At 42.2% G+C, this 16,108-nt stretch overlaps 2 protein-coding genes and 1 long non-coding RNA gene across 4 annotated transcripts; 1 reads left to right on the top strand and 2 right to left on the bottom strand.

The window, feature by feature from the left end:
• Nucleotide 1: 1 nt before the first annotated feature.
• Nucleotides 2–10,944, bottom strand: Pdk (pyruvate dehydrogenase kinase). 2 transcript variants are annotated; one of them, XM_032435836.2, is made up of 7 exons: nt 10,539–10,944; nt 10,021–10,451; nt 4,290–4,497; nt 4,030–4,220; nt 3,392–3,963; nt 2,720–2,818; nt 2–629 (listed from the first exon to the last, which is right to left on the bottom strand). In XM_032435836.2, the coding sequence occupies exons 2-7, from the start codon at nt 10,142–10,144 to the stop codon at nt 564–566; spliced, it is 1,260 nt and encodes a 419-aa protein (XP_032291727.1). In that variant the 5' UTR covers nt 10,145–10,451; nt 10,539–10,944; the 3' UTR covers nt 2–563. The 2 variants fall into 2 exon arrangements, with proteins under 2 accessions (XP_032291727.1, XP_032291728.1); XM_032435837.2 differs by lacking the exon at nt 2–629 and adding an exon at nt 972–1,061 and having other exon boundaries at nt 10,021–10,943.
• LOC138911361 (uncharacterized) lies at nt 8,831–10,454 on the top strand. The gene is made up of 2 exons (XR_011416905.1): nt 8,831–8,922; nt 9,004–10,454. It is a non-coding gene; the product is annotated as an uncharacterized lncRNA (long non-coding RNA).
• A 332-nt stretch (nt 10,945–11,276) lies between the features above and the next one.
• On the bottom strand, nt 11,277–16,052 carry DUBAI (Deubiquitinating apoptotic inhibitor). Its single transcript, XM_002059769.4, has 4 exons — nt 14,387–16,052; nt 14,009–14,331; nt 12,920–13,715; nt 11,277–12,860 (listed from the first exon to the last, which is right to left on the bottom strand). Exons 1-4 carry the CDS (start codon nt 15,302–15,304, stop codon nt 12,303–12,305), a joined length of 2,595 nt encoding a protein of 864 aa, XP_002059805.1. The 5' UTR covers nt 15,305–16,052; the 3' UTR covers nt 11,277–12,302.
• Nucleotides 16,053–16,108: the final 56 nt, after the last annotated feature.

Below are 16,108 nucleotides of genomic sequence, written 5' to 3'. Positions count from 1 at the left end.
CTTTATGTACATATATATGTGCATATATATATATATATATATATATATATATATATATCTCTGTCAAGCACACGCAATTAATTATTGTATAGCTCTGCGAAATGAACAATATTTATTATGATGTAAAAAATAAATTGTAGCGCCTAAAATGAAAAATAGGTTTTCGCTTTATGTTTTGAAATCGTTTTATATATATATTTTTCCTTTTCAGTTGATTGCACAAAAACACGCTTATAAAATATGCAAGTGATTTTTAACGTTCTCTAAAATGTACTTTCTTATTTTTTTTTTCTTTTAACAATTTCTCAATTTGTTTTATAGTTTAACAATTGAAAACTTAACACGAAACTCTGCCATGAATACGAATTACAAATACGAAACATAATTATTGCTGTTGCTGTTGCTCTTGTGTTTGGGAATGTTTGCCTAGAACTAGTGATATTTATCTCTATATATATATATGTATATTGTATATTCAATATCTTTATGCTCTCTGTAGGTTAAAATCTATTGTTGCTGTTGTTCGTAGACGTCCTGAGTATCATTCCGAGCTGGTCAGCTCCCTAGTCCAGATCGCTGTAGCGCTTCGGCGTTGTCGCGTTCAGCTGGCGTGCATTCATGTCCGAGCTCTGGAATGGGCCAGCAATATATGGAAGCGATCAGAAGGGCTATAAATCGGTTAAGAACGGGGCGAAAAAAGGGAAAGGTCTTTGTGCTTTCGCCTCGCACTGCAAATTTCACGTGGCAAGACAAGAGTAGAACTTGAAGAAAACTTTGGCTAGCCAAAGTTTTGGATACACTTGCAGAGTATTCAAAAGTTTCATATATATATATTTCACAAAAGATTTCAATTTGAAAGAATGCGCTAATTAAATTATAATCTAATTAGTTTTGTGCTTAAAAATATATATTATATATATGAACAATATAAAAAAAAAACACTCTGCAAGTTGGTTAAAAAAAAAAGAAACTGACCCAGGATAATTATTTTTATTACAGTCTTAAGGATTCTTATACATTTTTATAAAACCATAGATATAACGCCAGCGATTGGAAAAGTTCTGAAAGAAATGATAAAAGAGTCAAAAGAAAATGAAGTAAAAGAAAATAAGTTGTAATTAACCAAAGAGACGCTCACAAGTGAAAAATTCCATGGGGTTTTTTTCCGGTTTAGCCAGAAAGTATGCTACATTTAGGGCTGGGGGAATAATTTAGAAGGTTCTTTTAGGAGATTTTCATGCATTTAGGTTTCAATTTATAAATTATATATAACACAAAAAGGAAAGTCTTCCAAAATTAGCCTCTTTCTTTCCATGCGTTAACTGAAGATTAGAATATTACTATATTTCTGTAAAACTGTAAAACCCTCATAAATTCGTCCTTTTTTATCAAATTTATTCCAATTCCAATTGTTAGGAACACTTTTATTGTCTAAATGCAGGATAATGCAAGTTTGTTTTGTTGGAAATTCTTTGATTGGGAACAGAATCGATTAATTATCTCAAAATTTGTAAAAATATTTTTACAAAATTAATCAAAACTTTGAATGCGAACTCTTTTGATCGCAATTGATCTGGAAATATGTATCTTTCGATTATCAGAAGACTTTTACTCGAGATATTTGCATGAGAAATTAATATATAATATAAAAGAAATCCGATTCTTGGAAATTCTTCGATTTGGGCACATAACTGAACCATTTTTTAGAAAATTTATGAATAATTTTTGTCAAAATCAATGAAAATTTAGAATGAGGTCATTTTTAATAGAAATGGATGTCCCTTGAATATCACAAGACTTTTTCCCGATATCAAAAAAATTATTATATCTCAGCTAAAATTCGATAATGATTCTATTCTGTAGTCCAGAATCTCGATTATAAAAGCAATTCCAGTAATTAGCATGCGTCTAAATCTTGTTAATTATAGTTAAATAGTTAAATCAGGTTTTGGATGGAAAGTAAACAAAGAACAGAGGTTGGTAATTGCATGTGTGTGTATTTTTTGTATAAATATTTCAACAGTTTATTTGTTCAAAACTTCAATAGAACTTAAGAGATAATATACATATATATATCTATCTATATATGTGTATCCGCGTGTGTGTGTTCAGATAAAATGTATTTTTGCAACTTAAAACTAATTCACATTGAAAAAAAACTAATTTAAATGTTTCCAGATTAGATATATATGTAGACTTTTTGCAATAAATATATGAATATATATAGATAGATATATTTAAAATATAAGACTTTATCGTGCTTAAAAGCTAAAATTGTAATTACAAACAGATAAAACCCAAAGTAATTGACCAAGGCTAAAGAATTGCGACAAGAAAAACGCCGCCCGTAGAAAATGCGCATATTTCAATTTCTGGAATGTCAAGCGATGTATGACAAAACGATTCCAACCAAATGCAATATTAATATTAATTGGGAGAACAAACAAACACATTTAAATTAACTATTCAATTAGAGGCTAAACAATAATTAGGATTCAGTTAAAACTTTGGACTTGTTGCGGGTTCCGTGCGGGTTATCTCTGGATTCGGATTCGGGTTCGGGTTTGGTTTTATTTTTTGTCGCCTGGGATGATTCTGGGTTTGGTGAACGCACACACACACACACACACACACACACACACACACTCGTGCACACACAGTGGGAGAGCCTGGTCTATTGGCTGACGGCGCTCGTCTTCTTCTTCTTAGCGTATTTTACCTGATTGGACCAGTCGCCGGTTGGGACCGTGGCCCGATAGAACTTTGAGCTCGTTTTGTTGAAGATGGGCAACAGCTCGTTGGCCTCATCGGAAAGCGCCTGCAAAGGTTTAAAAAAAAAAAGAAAATTCAGTTAGTATTTGTTGAGTATTTAATATTTATAAGATATTCTTTCCGTAGTTTCCATAGATTATGCTACGTTCTCAACTAACTTGACGATTGACGATGCGATCTTTTTGAAAATTTCAGAGTTTAAATACGGAATACGGCAGTGTGTATATTCCAAGGATCAAGAATATATCTCTCAATATGAGATTTTTTTCAATTGTGACAGGAACTGGCAGAGCTATCAGAAATGTAAGCTATGCCGGATCTTTGTATAGCCTAAGAGAAACCCTCTACAGAGCTAAATAAAGGCATAAACATATGCCAAATACGTTCTCAGTTAACTTCGGTAGTTATGATCCAATTTTCAGGTATTCAATATGGCATACAGGAGTGTGTTTAAGGACTTTAAGGACCAAGAATATTGGGGGCTTCTTTCAGAAATGCATGCTTTAAGATATTCCCTCTACAGACTTGGGTATGTACTAGATCTAGCTTTATACCTTATAAGCTCTAATAACATGATGTTCCCATCGATCCTATGTATATATTCAATGTATAGCCTCACCTTCAGGTAGATAATGGCATCGGTGCCAAAACCCTCGCAGGAGAGCAGCACAATGTCGCCATGGAAATAGCGCGCATAGAGCCGGGAGATGGGCAGGCCGTAACCGTAGCCGGCCAAGGGTACCGTATGCAGATCAGATTTTGAGGGCTGCGGTGCCGTGCTGTACATGTACTTGAAGAGCTGATCGGACTGGGAGCGCGGTATGCCGCCGCCCTGATCGGAGATCTTTACACAGATGTCCTCCTTGCCGCGACAAATGGCCACCTTGAGCGGCGGCAACGTATCACAATTGTCATGATTGTGATGCTCGACAACGGCGCGCATCGAGTTCTTGAACAGCTCAAAGAGCATATAGTACAAATGCGACGGAACGTACACGGTCCGGATGGGTGTACCCTCGTCCGTGCTGCTGTACTGCTGGATCTCCAGCGCGGGGCTGGTCAGATAGTATTGATCACAGAGAAAGCGCGCATTCTCGTACGCATCGCGCACCACGTCCGACAAATCGCAGGCGGGATCCAGGCAGCCGATGTGCCGGCCCAGCGAGTGCGGGCTGGAGCCGAAGAGCAGGGCTGTGCGGCAAGAAGTTTTACAATGATTATAATGAACAGATCTATATATATATATGGATGGATTACTGTGCTGATTGATGAGCATGCGTATGCTGATGCGGGACATGTAGAGCCGATCGAGAAAGTATTGTATGGAGCTTTCGGTGGGCGCGTCCACGTGGCCGCCCTCGTTCTCCTTCATCTCGATGACGCCCTGCGCCATCGTCTGGACAACATCGTTGTGGCGATTCCTAATGAGATCCAAATCGCGCACAAATCTGCAAGGCAATCAAAATTGTATATATAAATTTAAAATATTTCAATTATTTTTTTTAGCATTTTCACACTTTTGCAGATTCTCGTGGGTGGGTTCGATCTTCTCGTACTCCAGCACATCCTCGAAACTCTTCACGTACCAGGAGCTCACCTCGCTCACGGATCGCGTGTGCAGCAGATTATCCGGCAGCAAGGCGATCTCCTTCATGATATTCGCCAGCCGCACGGGCAGCTCCTTGCGCAGAAATATAAACGATTTCTTTTCGCACGCATTTTGCCCTGTAAGAGAGAAAGGCAGAGGGAGGGAGGCATTATTAGTATTTGTTCTAGTTTCGCTTATCAAGGCTGGCTCTCATTTGCATTTGCATCGGGCAATGGGTCAGCTGTAGTTCAACGAATTCGTCGAACAAATGATTACGATTAAGGCAAATCGGACATGAGTATACCCTGCATTCAGTAGGGTTAGTCAGCAGCTATAAGCAGGGTTTTACTTAGACCTAGAACGACAATTCGCTTGAAAAGCGGATTCTTAAAAGTTTTACGATATTTGTAATTGCAATTTAAATACAGAATGCAAAGGAATTAATGCATGATTAAGAAACGCAAATCGGACTTGAGTATACCCTGTATTAAATTAGGAACCATTTAAAAGAGTTTGCTCAGTAAATAAAGTGGGTTTAGTTAGGCCAAAAACGCGAATTCGCTTGAAAAGCTGATTCTAAAAAGTGTTCCCATTACGATATTTGAAGTGAGAGAAAAACAAAGTAGTGTTGCAAAATTTGTGTAGACCCATTACGGTATGTGGTAAGCAAAACAGTGTTACCAAATCGGGTGAAGAATTCATAAAGATAAAGCCATAAAAATCAGCTGAGCAATTAACAGGGTAACTGAAAGTCGAGCAAGATAGAGCCCAGTTTCTATTTTGATTTGTGCTCAGTCTTGAGCTGTTCCATACTTAATTGATTATTTAAAGAAAATGAGCTCAGTTCAAAAACCCAGAACGAAAAGGCATTGTTTTAGTCAATAAACCGAAACAAAGCCGCACAAAAACTTTGCACTTTTCATGTGTTTGGTTTTTGTTATTGTGTTTGTTGTTCGTCAACAATTTCGTAACAAAAGAACGAACAAGAACAATGCAAAGGAAAGCAGAAACATGCGATTCGAACCGCCGACTGACCGACAGAGGGACCGACCGACCGACTGACCGAGCGACTGATAAGCGCAACGAACTCGGCGACAAGTCGAAAATTAATTCGAAATACATTTACATTTATGTATGTGGAGACATGTGTACACACTTGTGCACATCAAATTGTTTTTCATTTGGAGACCTTGAACCGGACTGAACGCCATCTGTTGTCAGAGTTTGCCAAGACACGCCTCTCTTTTTTCACCCGACTAACGCTTAATTTCGTTGATTGCTTTGAACGCAGGCAGCCCATATTAACGCGTAATCTAACCAAAGAGTCTGATAAGATGGCCCAGAGGGCAAACCAAAGAGTGTCAACAACATTTACTGAGGGCCTCATCAACAAATTTACGATATTTGTGTGTGTGTGTGTGTGTTGAAAGTTAGTCATAAATGCTTCGATAGCTTTGTCGGCCATTTTGTTTATGGGCCGCAATTGTAACGAATTCGGAAAACAAAACAGAATCAATAAAACGAGCTATAAAAACACAAGAGAGCATAAAAGACAACAAAAGTTGCGCTCAAACAGGTTCACAAGAAAATGAAAAAATAATAAAAAAAAAAAAACAAAACATCAAAACAAGCGCGACGACGTCAGCCTAATTAGAATTTGCGAGAATCTGCCGGCTGGACATGGAGAGATAACGAATGAGCGCGAGTGCGCGAGAGAAAGAGAGTGAGAGAACGCAAACGCGCGATCAGAAGACACGCGCAATGCTTGAGCACACCCCTCCCCCCTGCTACCCTCCACGACCACACGATAGCAAACAACACTGGCGAGCTCCAGCTGCTGACCTCAAAATTGAGCTTTTTTTCATGTTTATGCTTTATTGTTGGAATAGAAGCGGAAGGCTGATTTGACTGTATACGTGTGCGTGTGTGTGTGTGTGTGAGTGTGTTTTTATTATTGCTATTGTTTGCGAAAAAAAAATAGACTTCTGATGAGTTGATCGGACCCGTCTGGCACTTGACAAGAACTTTGATGCATTGGCAGTGATAAGGCCCGTCTTCACTTTCGTTTCGCCTCGCGTGATAAGTGAAATATATTAATATTAATAAACAATAATCGTTTCTTGATACCCGCGTGCGCGTAGGCATAATCAGTGTGGTTAACGGTAATTGGATATAAACAGGTGACACATATTAACGACACGAATTCATTTAGTACTCAATTGAATGCTTCTTCTTCTTCTTGACGGTTTAGTCAGCAGCGCACTCAATTACTCAATTGCACGGCAGTGCTGGAAAATGCAATAAATAATTTACAACGCACGCAGCGGGCGGCAAATTTCTTAATACGCACAGCCATGCTCACTCCAACCACACCCCACCCCCTCGCACACTCGCACGACCAAGGTCAGGGATAGTCGCAAGTCGGAAATGCTCGCACTGCAATTACAGTTACACGCGCGGTTTTCTATTTCAATTACCGTAACATTAGCCACTTGAGCAGATGAGCGTGACGTCACAGCTAAATTGGCATCTTTGGCTATTGCATCAGCAGCAGCAGCAACACACACACACACACGTATGTATGTATTTATTAGATCCACTTTTACCGACGACATCTTTTGCGTATATTTGACTCACATTCGCCTTTGCCGCGCCCCTTGCCCCGCTGCTGAGAAACGTGTGAGCAAGAGCGAAGCAAAAGAATTAAATGCTGGACTGCTGGACTCGGCGTTGCCTTACAGTTGCATGCATACATGTACGCATGTATATGTTACATGCATGCATGTATGTTTGTTTGTGTGGCAAACTTGACGAAAGCGTAGACTTGACGACGACAAGTGCTGTAAAATTTTCAAATTCAACATAAAATACCGAGTTCAATTTGCGTAAGTAGCACAGGCTGGCCAAAGTTCGCATATACCCTGCAGGCTATTCGCTAAGTGCGTAGAAACTTGCCGCGCGTGTGGCTGACATTATTATCACGAGTATCGAAAAAAAAAAAAAAAACGGGGGTGTTGAAGCTTTTTTTTTCGCTACTTTTTTGCCTTGTTTGTTTTGCTTCTTCTTCTTCTTTCTATTTGGGTTAGGTTTTGACGTCGGTGTTTGTTTGTTTGTTTTTTGTCTGCTCGAAACCCGTTCATGAATCCAAAGTTCAAGTGTTGCCAAAGTCCGAAATTTGCGTGTGATGCTGCCGTTGGTTATATTTAACGGTTCACGATATTCGCTGCTTTAGATGGTCACACACACACACACACACACACACACACACACACACGCATACACGGCGTATACTTAACGGATGCGTCAAATTTCGATTTGAATATATGCTCGTCTCTATATTTTTCCACTTTAGTCACTGCATTTGTTGTTGTTATTGTTATATTTATCACATGAAAATAAAAAGAAAAAAACAACATTTTTGGCACATGATCAGCTCGCATAATCACAACGAGCCTCCGAATTTGCCATATCAAATATTTTATATTGCTTTCGGATGGGCCATTGATAGGGAAAGTGATTAGGGCTTCACTTAGTTATAGCATGAGCTAGGTACAGTGATAACTCTACTAAAGGACAGCTTTTCCTTAGTCAGGATATCCTCAGCGAAAGATCTTGAAAGAACCTAACCTAAATCTTAGCTAACCTTCACATTCTTCTTCGACTTGACACATGTTTGTTGTGCGTCCAAAGGGGCTTTCACTGTACAGTTTAGCCCGAACAAGTCAACAACAACAATTATTATTCATATCTAAAGTGGGCCATTTGCTAGTGTTATGTTATTGTTTTACTGGGGGGGCCCACGCGGCCTGTAAAGGTGATAATACGTGTTTCGCACGCTTAACATATGTATGCCATATATGCCATATAAATGGCATATATATGTGGGCGGGAACATACTATTGTTCACATTTTTTAGCTACGACATGTTGCGAATTTTCACAGCTGTGCGCTTTCCCATGGAAAATGCTATCAACCTTGCACAGATACTTATGCATGTGTATGCCTCTGTCTGGCCAAGTACAGTTGGCAACAAAAGCAGCTCAAATCTTATCGCTTGCATCAAAGTTCAAGTACAGTCACGCACACAATTAAATAATATTTTGTATTGAATTAACTAGAAAAGCCCTTGTTTATTTTATTTGTACATCATATAAAATGAAAACAAAAACAAAAGATTATAAACAATGGATAAAAAGTGTTGTTTTTTTTTTATTAAATAGGTAGATACTCGAATGAGGGCAGAAACATGTCTCGAGTCTGTTTTATACAATTTCTATTAATAAGCCTTTGGAAGCCTTGCCTCCTTCTTGCTGTTCTCTCTATATATAGACCCTGTAGTAGGCCTTCCCTCCCTCCCCCCTCACTCCCCTTCTCGAGCAGCTAGCTGAACCCTCAAAAAAAAAAAAAAAAAAAACTGGGTCTCCTCGCAGCCACTTGGCTTGACTTGGCCGCATTGTTTCCAAGCCAGTTGCCTTTTGGGCCGTGAGCTAAGAACTGTTGGGGTCGTTTGTTATGGATACCCTATATAAGGGTCGGTAAAGGTCGCTTGTTATAGATACCATGTACGTATAACAAATTGACATACTCGCTTATTTATAGTTTCCTTTCCTTTTCTTTTCCAATTTCTTGTACTTTCTCTCTAGATTCATTTATGACATATATTCGCAGGCTGATAAAATACTTAACCTTTCTTAACTTTCCCACATGTAATTGACAACTTGTACAGGGTATTTTATAGTGTCATATGCTATGCTTGCCTCAGCTTATTGGGGCAGGTTTTGGTGCGGCTTAGAACGGAGTGCACATATGTACATGTAACATATACATATACATATGGGCCTATGCATGTTTGTGCATGTTAATAATGTAAATGACATTGAAACGTCCTTGGGCGGCACGTGCCAGCTGTCATTGCAACTGGTGGGCGGGGTGCAGGAGGGCGCTCAACAACTGGTAGCTAAAATATTAAATTTCATTGTCATCTACTGTGAAAAATAAAACTATTTGTGGGAACTTCCGTTTTTCAAGTCGTTTAATCCAGCGCTCGGGACTGAAGCGTGCAATTGAGACGGCTGTTTATCTCTCTCTCTCTCTCTCGCTCAGCCTGGCTTGAGTTCTGCATAGTCAACAGAATGTTGTTGTTGTTGTTGTTGTTGTACAGTGAAAACTGTTTAATTGACAAGCCAATGGAAATAAATTGGGCATTAGATAACGGCAATTTGCGCAGTAAAACAAAATAATTCCATATGCAGCCCAAGCTAAGCTTTGTCACGTACTGAGTGATTACATCCCATCTGAGTGCAAAACTTGAGTGCTTTTTCAATCAAAGAAAAACAAGTTCAACAAAAGATTCGCATAGTGTAGAGAGGTTACGCAAGAGCCGAGCCGATAAGATCAAAGCGGCAAATCAATCGATTTGGGTGACGTCACGGCAAGGCAACAAATGTTTGTTACATTCGTATTAGAATAACAATAACAGGAATTATTCAACGAGCTTGCAGCAATACACACACACACACACGCAGAGAGAGAGAAGAGAGTAGAGAAGAGTAGTGGAAGCGAGACGGCGCGCGAGAGGCAGAAGGGGAGCAACTTAACGAAAGCCGGCAAGGACCCGGCCGCGGCTAAGTATTTACGAAATAAATTCATGTTTGACTTACCGAAATCCATAAACTGTTTGATTGAAAGCGGCGACGGATTGAAGCCCGAGTAGAAATCCAACATTTTGGCCAAGCTCGACATGGACGACGAGACGGCCGAGAGTCGTACGGGAAAAATACGCATCTTGAGGCTCTGTGTGTGTGCGTATGGGGCAGGGGTGTGGTTCGGGATCAGTACAGGGCTGTTATCTTCAACAACTTTTGATGGGCCGCGCTATGAGAGCGCTTCCAACTCTGCCGGCAGGCAGGGCACAATGTCCTTGGCTCACCTTCAACAGCCGACGGCAGCGAGGACAATGCCGTGCATAACCACACTTTTTGTTAGGCAGCAGGACGTTGACCGGGCTGCCCAACCTTTTATTATTTCTGTTCCAATTGGATTGTCAATATTTTAGCGCAATTTTTCTCAGCAAACAGCTGGCAAACGTCTTCTGCTTTGTGCACAAAAATATCAACAACAACAACAACAACAATAATAAATCAATTGTGCTCAAAATGGCTTTAAACGTTGTACGTACAAAAGTTAGCAAAATATTTGTATTTGTATAAATCAGCAATATTTGTTGTTGTTTTTTGCTTTATGCTAGCTGCTGCTGCTGCTGCGTTTGCCGTTATTGTTCTTGCGTTTGTGTCGCTGATGCGCCATAAAAGAGCGTTTTGCTGTTGGCCAAATTATGCGCTTGATATAGTCGGATTTTCCACACTGATTCCACAGATTTGTGCGCCACGCGTGCTATAACATATAATAACTCGCTATTTATTTACTTTTGCACTTTGCACGTTCTAATTGTCGTCGTCGGCGTCGCCGTCGTCGTCGTCGTCGTTGTTGCTGCTGCAGCGCTCTGCGTCGACTGACTGGACGACCGCCGCGTTTGGTCTTAATAATATGCTTCACAAATCAAGAGACTGTTCGAGAGCGCGCCGCGTTTTGCTCATTTTATAGGCGCGCTCCAAACTGGCTGTGTGTGTGTGTGTGTGTGTGTGTGTGTGTAGCGATTTTCAGCTGGAGGCAAAGGCTTTTGTGGGCTAGATTTTACTGGAGAGTGTGACCGTTGGCAAACAAAGTAAAAAATACTCAATAAATACCACGAATAATCAATATCGTGGTGCCGCCACAATAAAAGCAATTTGGCAGTGTTCGACTAGATTTGTACCCTGTATAATAAAAATTCTGAAAAATGTAAGTAACAAACACTTGATGTTTCGTGTTTTCAGTTTTATTTGATACCCTTATAAATGTAATAGATAAATATTCATAAGTTACAGCATATACACTTATTGAATTGAAATTATTCCAATTTAATTGCAATAATATTCAAAACCTTAACGTGATTATATATATATATATATATTTTTTTTTGTTTTCTTCACGATACTCCATTCAGACAAAATTCGTGTTACATCAAAAGTAAATTTTAAAAATTCACAAAATTTAAAAAGAAAATCCCTTTGCTATGCCCAACATGCATTTAGATTCGATTTCGATATCTGTTTCTATCATTTACAAGCACAATAAGTTTTGTTTACGGATCTGTGCGCTAAGAACTTAAGTAGAGCTGAATATAGGTAGGTCGTTTTACAGGTTATGTTCTTCTTGGAGGCCAGTGTTGGAAGTTATCCAGTTATGGTTTTTTTTTCTTTCTCTTCTATAAACTTGATTTGGTTTGGTATATATATATATATATCTATATGTATAGCTAGGGAGTATCGTAACATTCTCTCTTGCTGGCTAATTTATATGCTTTAATATGTATGTGTATAATATATATGCATATATATATATATATATATATGGATATAAATATATATATATATATATGTATATTTTAAAGGCTATAACTAAATTTGTGTTAACAAAAACAATGCGTAAAAATTATAACAAATCTGTAAATGGAAATACAATTGTAGTTTCTGCTGTTCTCTGTGTGTGAGTGTGTGTGTGTGTGTGTGTGTAAGCTGGTTTTTAAGGAACATGACAACAATAGTAGGTGTGTGTGTGTGTGTGTGTGTATGATAGACTGCCCAGCTAACGTTGGCTTTAGCAAGTGCAGACTGTAGCCAAACTGCACTTACATACATATGACAATGAATCGCATAATTTTCTATATATATATATATACTTATATAACTCTAGATATAACGCTGCGCATGGAGGTGTGTGTGTGTGTGTGTGTGTTTGGGTGTGTGTGTATATATATAAGATATATATATATTGTAAAATATATATATATATATTGCGTACAGTGTATGTGAAAACGGGCGGCACACTCCACTACTCACAATCAGTACACAAAACGATTGATATTCATGCCCATATCGTTGCCGCCACACCCGCCCGCCGGGGGCGGCATATGGTCGTCCTCGTCGTCGCCCTCGTAGCCATTGCGACCATTCATGGTAACATTGCCGCTCATCGTGTTCCGTTTGGCATTCCGTTTGAAGCGCTGCAACTTAAGCTCCTCGCTGTAATCCCGATTATCGTTTTTTACATAATCGCGCAGACCGCGCGGCAGCTCGTCAAGCGTGAGGGGCGGCACCAGGGGCACCGGCACCATCGGATGCATGGGTCCATCGGGTGTGGCTTCGGTGGACCGACCGCACATCTGATAGAACAGAATGTAGGGTGTGTTCGGTGAGGTCAGACTGTGCATTTCCTGGGGCTTCGAATTGGTCACCAGGCTGTCGTTGAACTTGAACCAATTCTTGGACTGATCGGCGGCAAAGGTGAAATAATGCCCAGAGTCCATGCTGTAGCCGGCATGAACGACGCCCGCATACAGATCGTAGTGTACGGTGCACGTTTCCTGCAGCGAATCGTTGGCGCACACCTTGACAATCACCTGGAAACAAGATGTTGGGCATTGTATGCGGATTCAATTGGGAGTACTCCAACACTTACGCTCTCATCGTGGAACACCTTGTGCATGAGCTTGGTGCGAAAATGATATTTCTGATCGTATTTGAACTGTTTCAACGTGAGGATTAGATTGCGCGGCGCCTGTGTAATGGCAATCCGACGCTCCGCATCGCACAGTTTCTTGCAGCGTGCACAAAAGTATTGATTGTCCCCATCGAGCTTCTCCGGCGAGCAGTAATAGTCGATTAGATCCTGCACCGAATAGTTGGTGGCGCCGCAGTCGACCTTGTCGTCCGGAAACGATAGCTGCAGCTCGCGGAAGCTGTCCTCGTTGCGGCTCTCCCAGGCGCAGCTCAGGCATTTGTATGTCGTTGACAATTTGCCGGCGAACGTTTTGTCTATGGTCGATGGCTTCTTCGGCGCTGCGTTGGTGGGCATGGATGTGGGCGTGGCTGGGCCAATAGCCGGCGCACTCGGCCTGCTATTGTGCACATGATCATTGCTATTATAGGGTATAACGCCGGCGGCCACTATCTCATCCGTCAGCAGCGCCGGCTCGCTGCTGGTCTTGACCTCTTTGGGCTGTCCCACGTCCGTGTCCATGTGCTGCGCCGCCCCGCTGTTGATCTCGTGCTCGTGCAGCAGGTCCAGCAAATAGCCTAGGAACTCGGAGCTGTCCTGCTGCAGGCCGGGCGTAAAGCCCGGCGGACGTGTGGCCTTCAGCACCCGCAACGGCGTCAGCTCGTAACGCATCGAATGATGCATCAACGCGATCTGCTGCTGCACCTTCTGCAACAACATCGAACCGCTCTCGATGAGCAGGATTTGCCGCACAAAGCTGCGGGGGAGGATGACAAGAACTGAGTGTGTGTTATGCTTATAGATTAGAGCCCTGCATCGAGTCGAGCGGAACTCCAGCTCGCTTCAAACCCGGTTGTGTTCGAGCACAGTTAGTTCGAACTTGTTTGAGCTGAATCAATCAGTTGCAACATCGAACATCGACAGCTCGAAGGAGTATTCGAGTTGTGCTCGGAGGTTGGAACAATCATTTGTTTGAACCTCGACAGCTCAAACAACTATTCGATAAAACGATGCAGACCTCTAACTTGTAAATCTTGTGGCTACACTTACTCGCTGGTCATGGCCAGCGCCTGGAGCACGCTGTTCATGTAGCAGGTATTGCCCAGATTGACCAGACCGACGCGTGCATTCCGTGGCAGCGCATTCTCGAACAGCGCACGGGCAAATGCCATGCAATTCTGAGAGGGCTCGTACATCTGCAGAGTAGCCTTGAATGGTGCATAGAGCTCATCGTTGTCATAGAAGCGTATCATCAGCGCATTGAACAAGTCGACCAGCTTTTGGATATAGTTGCGCGCATCGCTGCTGGCGTTATCCAGGTTATTTGGCTTGCTCTTCATGGCGCCAATCACCAGCGGTATGCTTGGCAATATCTGTAGTAGAGAGTTAATTACCCGGCGTTCGCAGGCTCCAAAGTTAAAAACTCACCTTGTGGAATATTTCGGGCGTCTGATTGATAGTGGAGAGCATGTGAAAGACAATGGGCGCCACCTTGGGACGCAAAGCGGGAAAGATCATGAGCCTGAACAGATGCTCGATATTATCGAGCGCGATCTCATCGAGCAGCAGATATTTCTCCTGTTCGCGCAGTCCGTGCAGCAGGGCCATAATCCAGAGATTGAGATTTTGGCAAAAATTGCAAACATGTATCCATTTGCAGAGCAAGCCGACCGTCTTCCGTATGCTATCGTCCTGGACATTCAGATCGAGCAGCGATTGCACCGCCTCAATGATCAGATCCGGACTGAATAGGTGGAACACAATGGCCACGGCGCACGAGGGCGGCTCCGCGGACTGTGTGATCAGATGGTAGACGAAGCGCAGATAGATCATCAGATAGCGCTTCTTGTTGGGCACCGCCAGAAGCTGGCCGATTTTGGTGATGTTCTCCTTGAACAGCTTCAGATCTGCCGGCGCGCTGCTCACATGCATGCCGGCCAGATTGTAGATGACAAGCTTATAGATGCGCGACGCCTTCTGATCCTCCGGATCGATGCCCTGCATTATGTTGAGCAGCGCATTGAAATCGTGCTGCCGGTCGGTGGTGTTGGTGCTGCTGCTGCCAGTTCCAGTGCCGCTCGCTCCGCCCAGTTCCCGAGCGTTTGTCTGGGATTTGCCAGACGTTGTCTGGCTGCTAGCATCGTTGGCCTGCCCGCCGCCGCCGCCACCGCCTTCGTCTGAAATGTTGCCCGGCATTAGGGATTTGCCATTGGGAGACGCAGCTCCACCTGCTCCTGCTCCAGCACCTCCTGCACCCATATTGGCGGCTGAGCCGCCGCCGCCACCGCCGCCAGCTTGGCCGGGCGCCATCTCGTTCTGCTCGTTGTTGTTCTGCTTGACAGCCATGTCAAAGGGCGTTAATTGCAACTGTTCGCTGTGAAGACGCCGGCGCCTGGGCGGCACGCGTTTCCTGGGACGTTTGGGCTTCTGTTTGGCGCGGGCGCTGCGGCTGTTGTTGTGTGGCCGTCGGTGGCGCAGTCGCCGCGTGTCCTTGAGCCAGTTGCCGTTGCGAGTCGTTGTTGCTGTTTTTTAATTTTCGCTCGAACGGCTAAAGCACAATTAACAATCGTTTAACAACAATAACAATAAACAAAACGCAAGCCAAAGTCGGCCATTCAGCGAGCCGAAAATGAAATGCGCCAGGCTAGTTAACACTTAGATGCACTTTGCCACACTGTCCTGTTCCGCTGTGCAACACTCTCTCCTACACTGTTCCGACGATGTACGAATTTGTGTGCTACGCTCGCGGGTGTAGATGTTGGGGTAGGAGGCGGGTATAAGGCAGAGGCAGCGGCACAGACAGAGACGACGCTCGCTTTGTTTTTAGCTCAATTTCCGTTTTGTCACTGCGACGACACCTTCTTAATAATATTTGTCGCACGTTTCCTAAATTCCTGATTTGATTTGCTCGCACGTTAGCGTTGAAAAACAACAAAAATAATGCTTTGGTTTATGTTTACTATAATTTTGACTGTATTTAACAAATTCTTTGTGGAGAATTTTTCAGATTTTGTTAATGTTGGAGTCTACTGAGTCAGTGAAAGCAAAGTTGAGACGTTCAAGCTGCATGATAGCAGTATGGCCAATCGCAACCAGGGCTGCAAATTTTCTTCTCTATAGGTTTATACACAATATTTGGTCAGTCTGAAG

Source organism: Drosophila virilis, chromosome 5 (genome assembly GCF_030788295.1).
Source record: "Drosophila virilis strain 15010-1051.87 chromosome 5, Dvir_AGI_RSII-ME, whole genome shotgun sequence".
Lineage (NCBI taxonomy): Eukaryota > Metazoa > Arthropoda > Insecta > Diptera > Drosophilidae > Drosophila > Drosophila virilis.
This window is presented reverse-complemented; position numbering and strand designations above follow the sequence as displayed.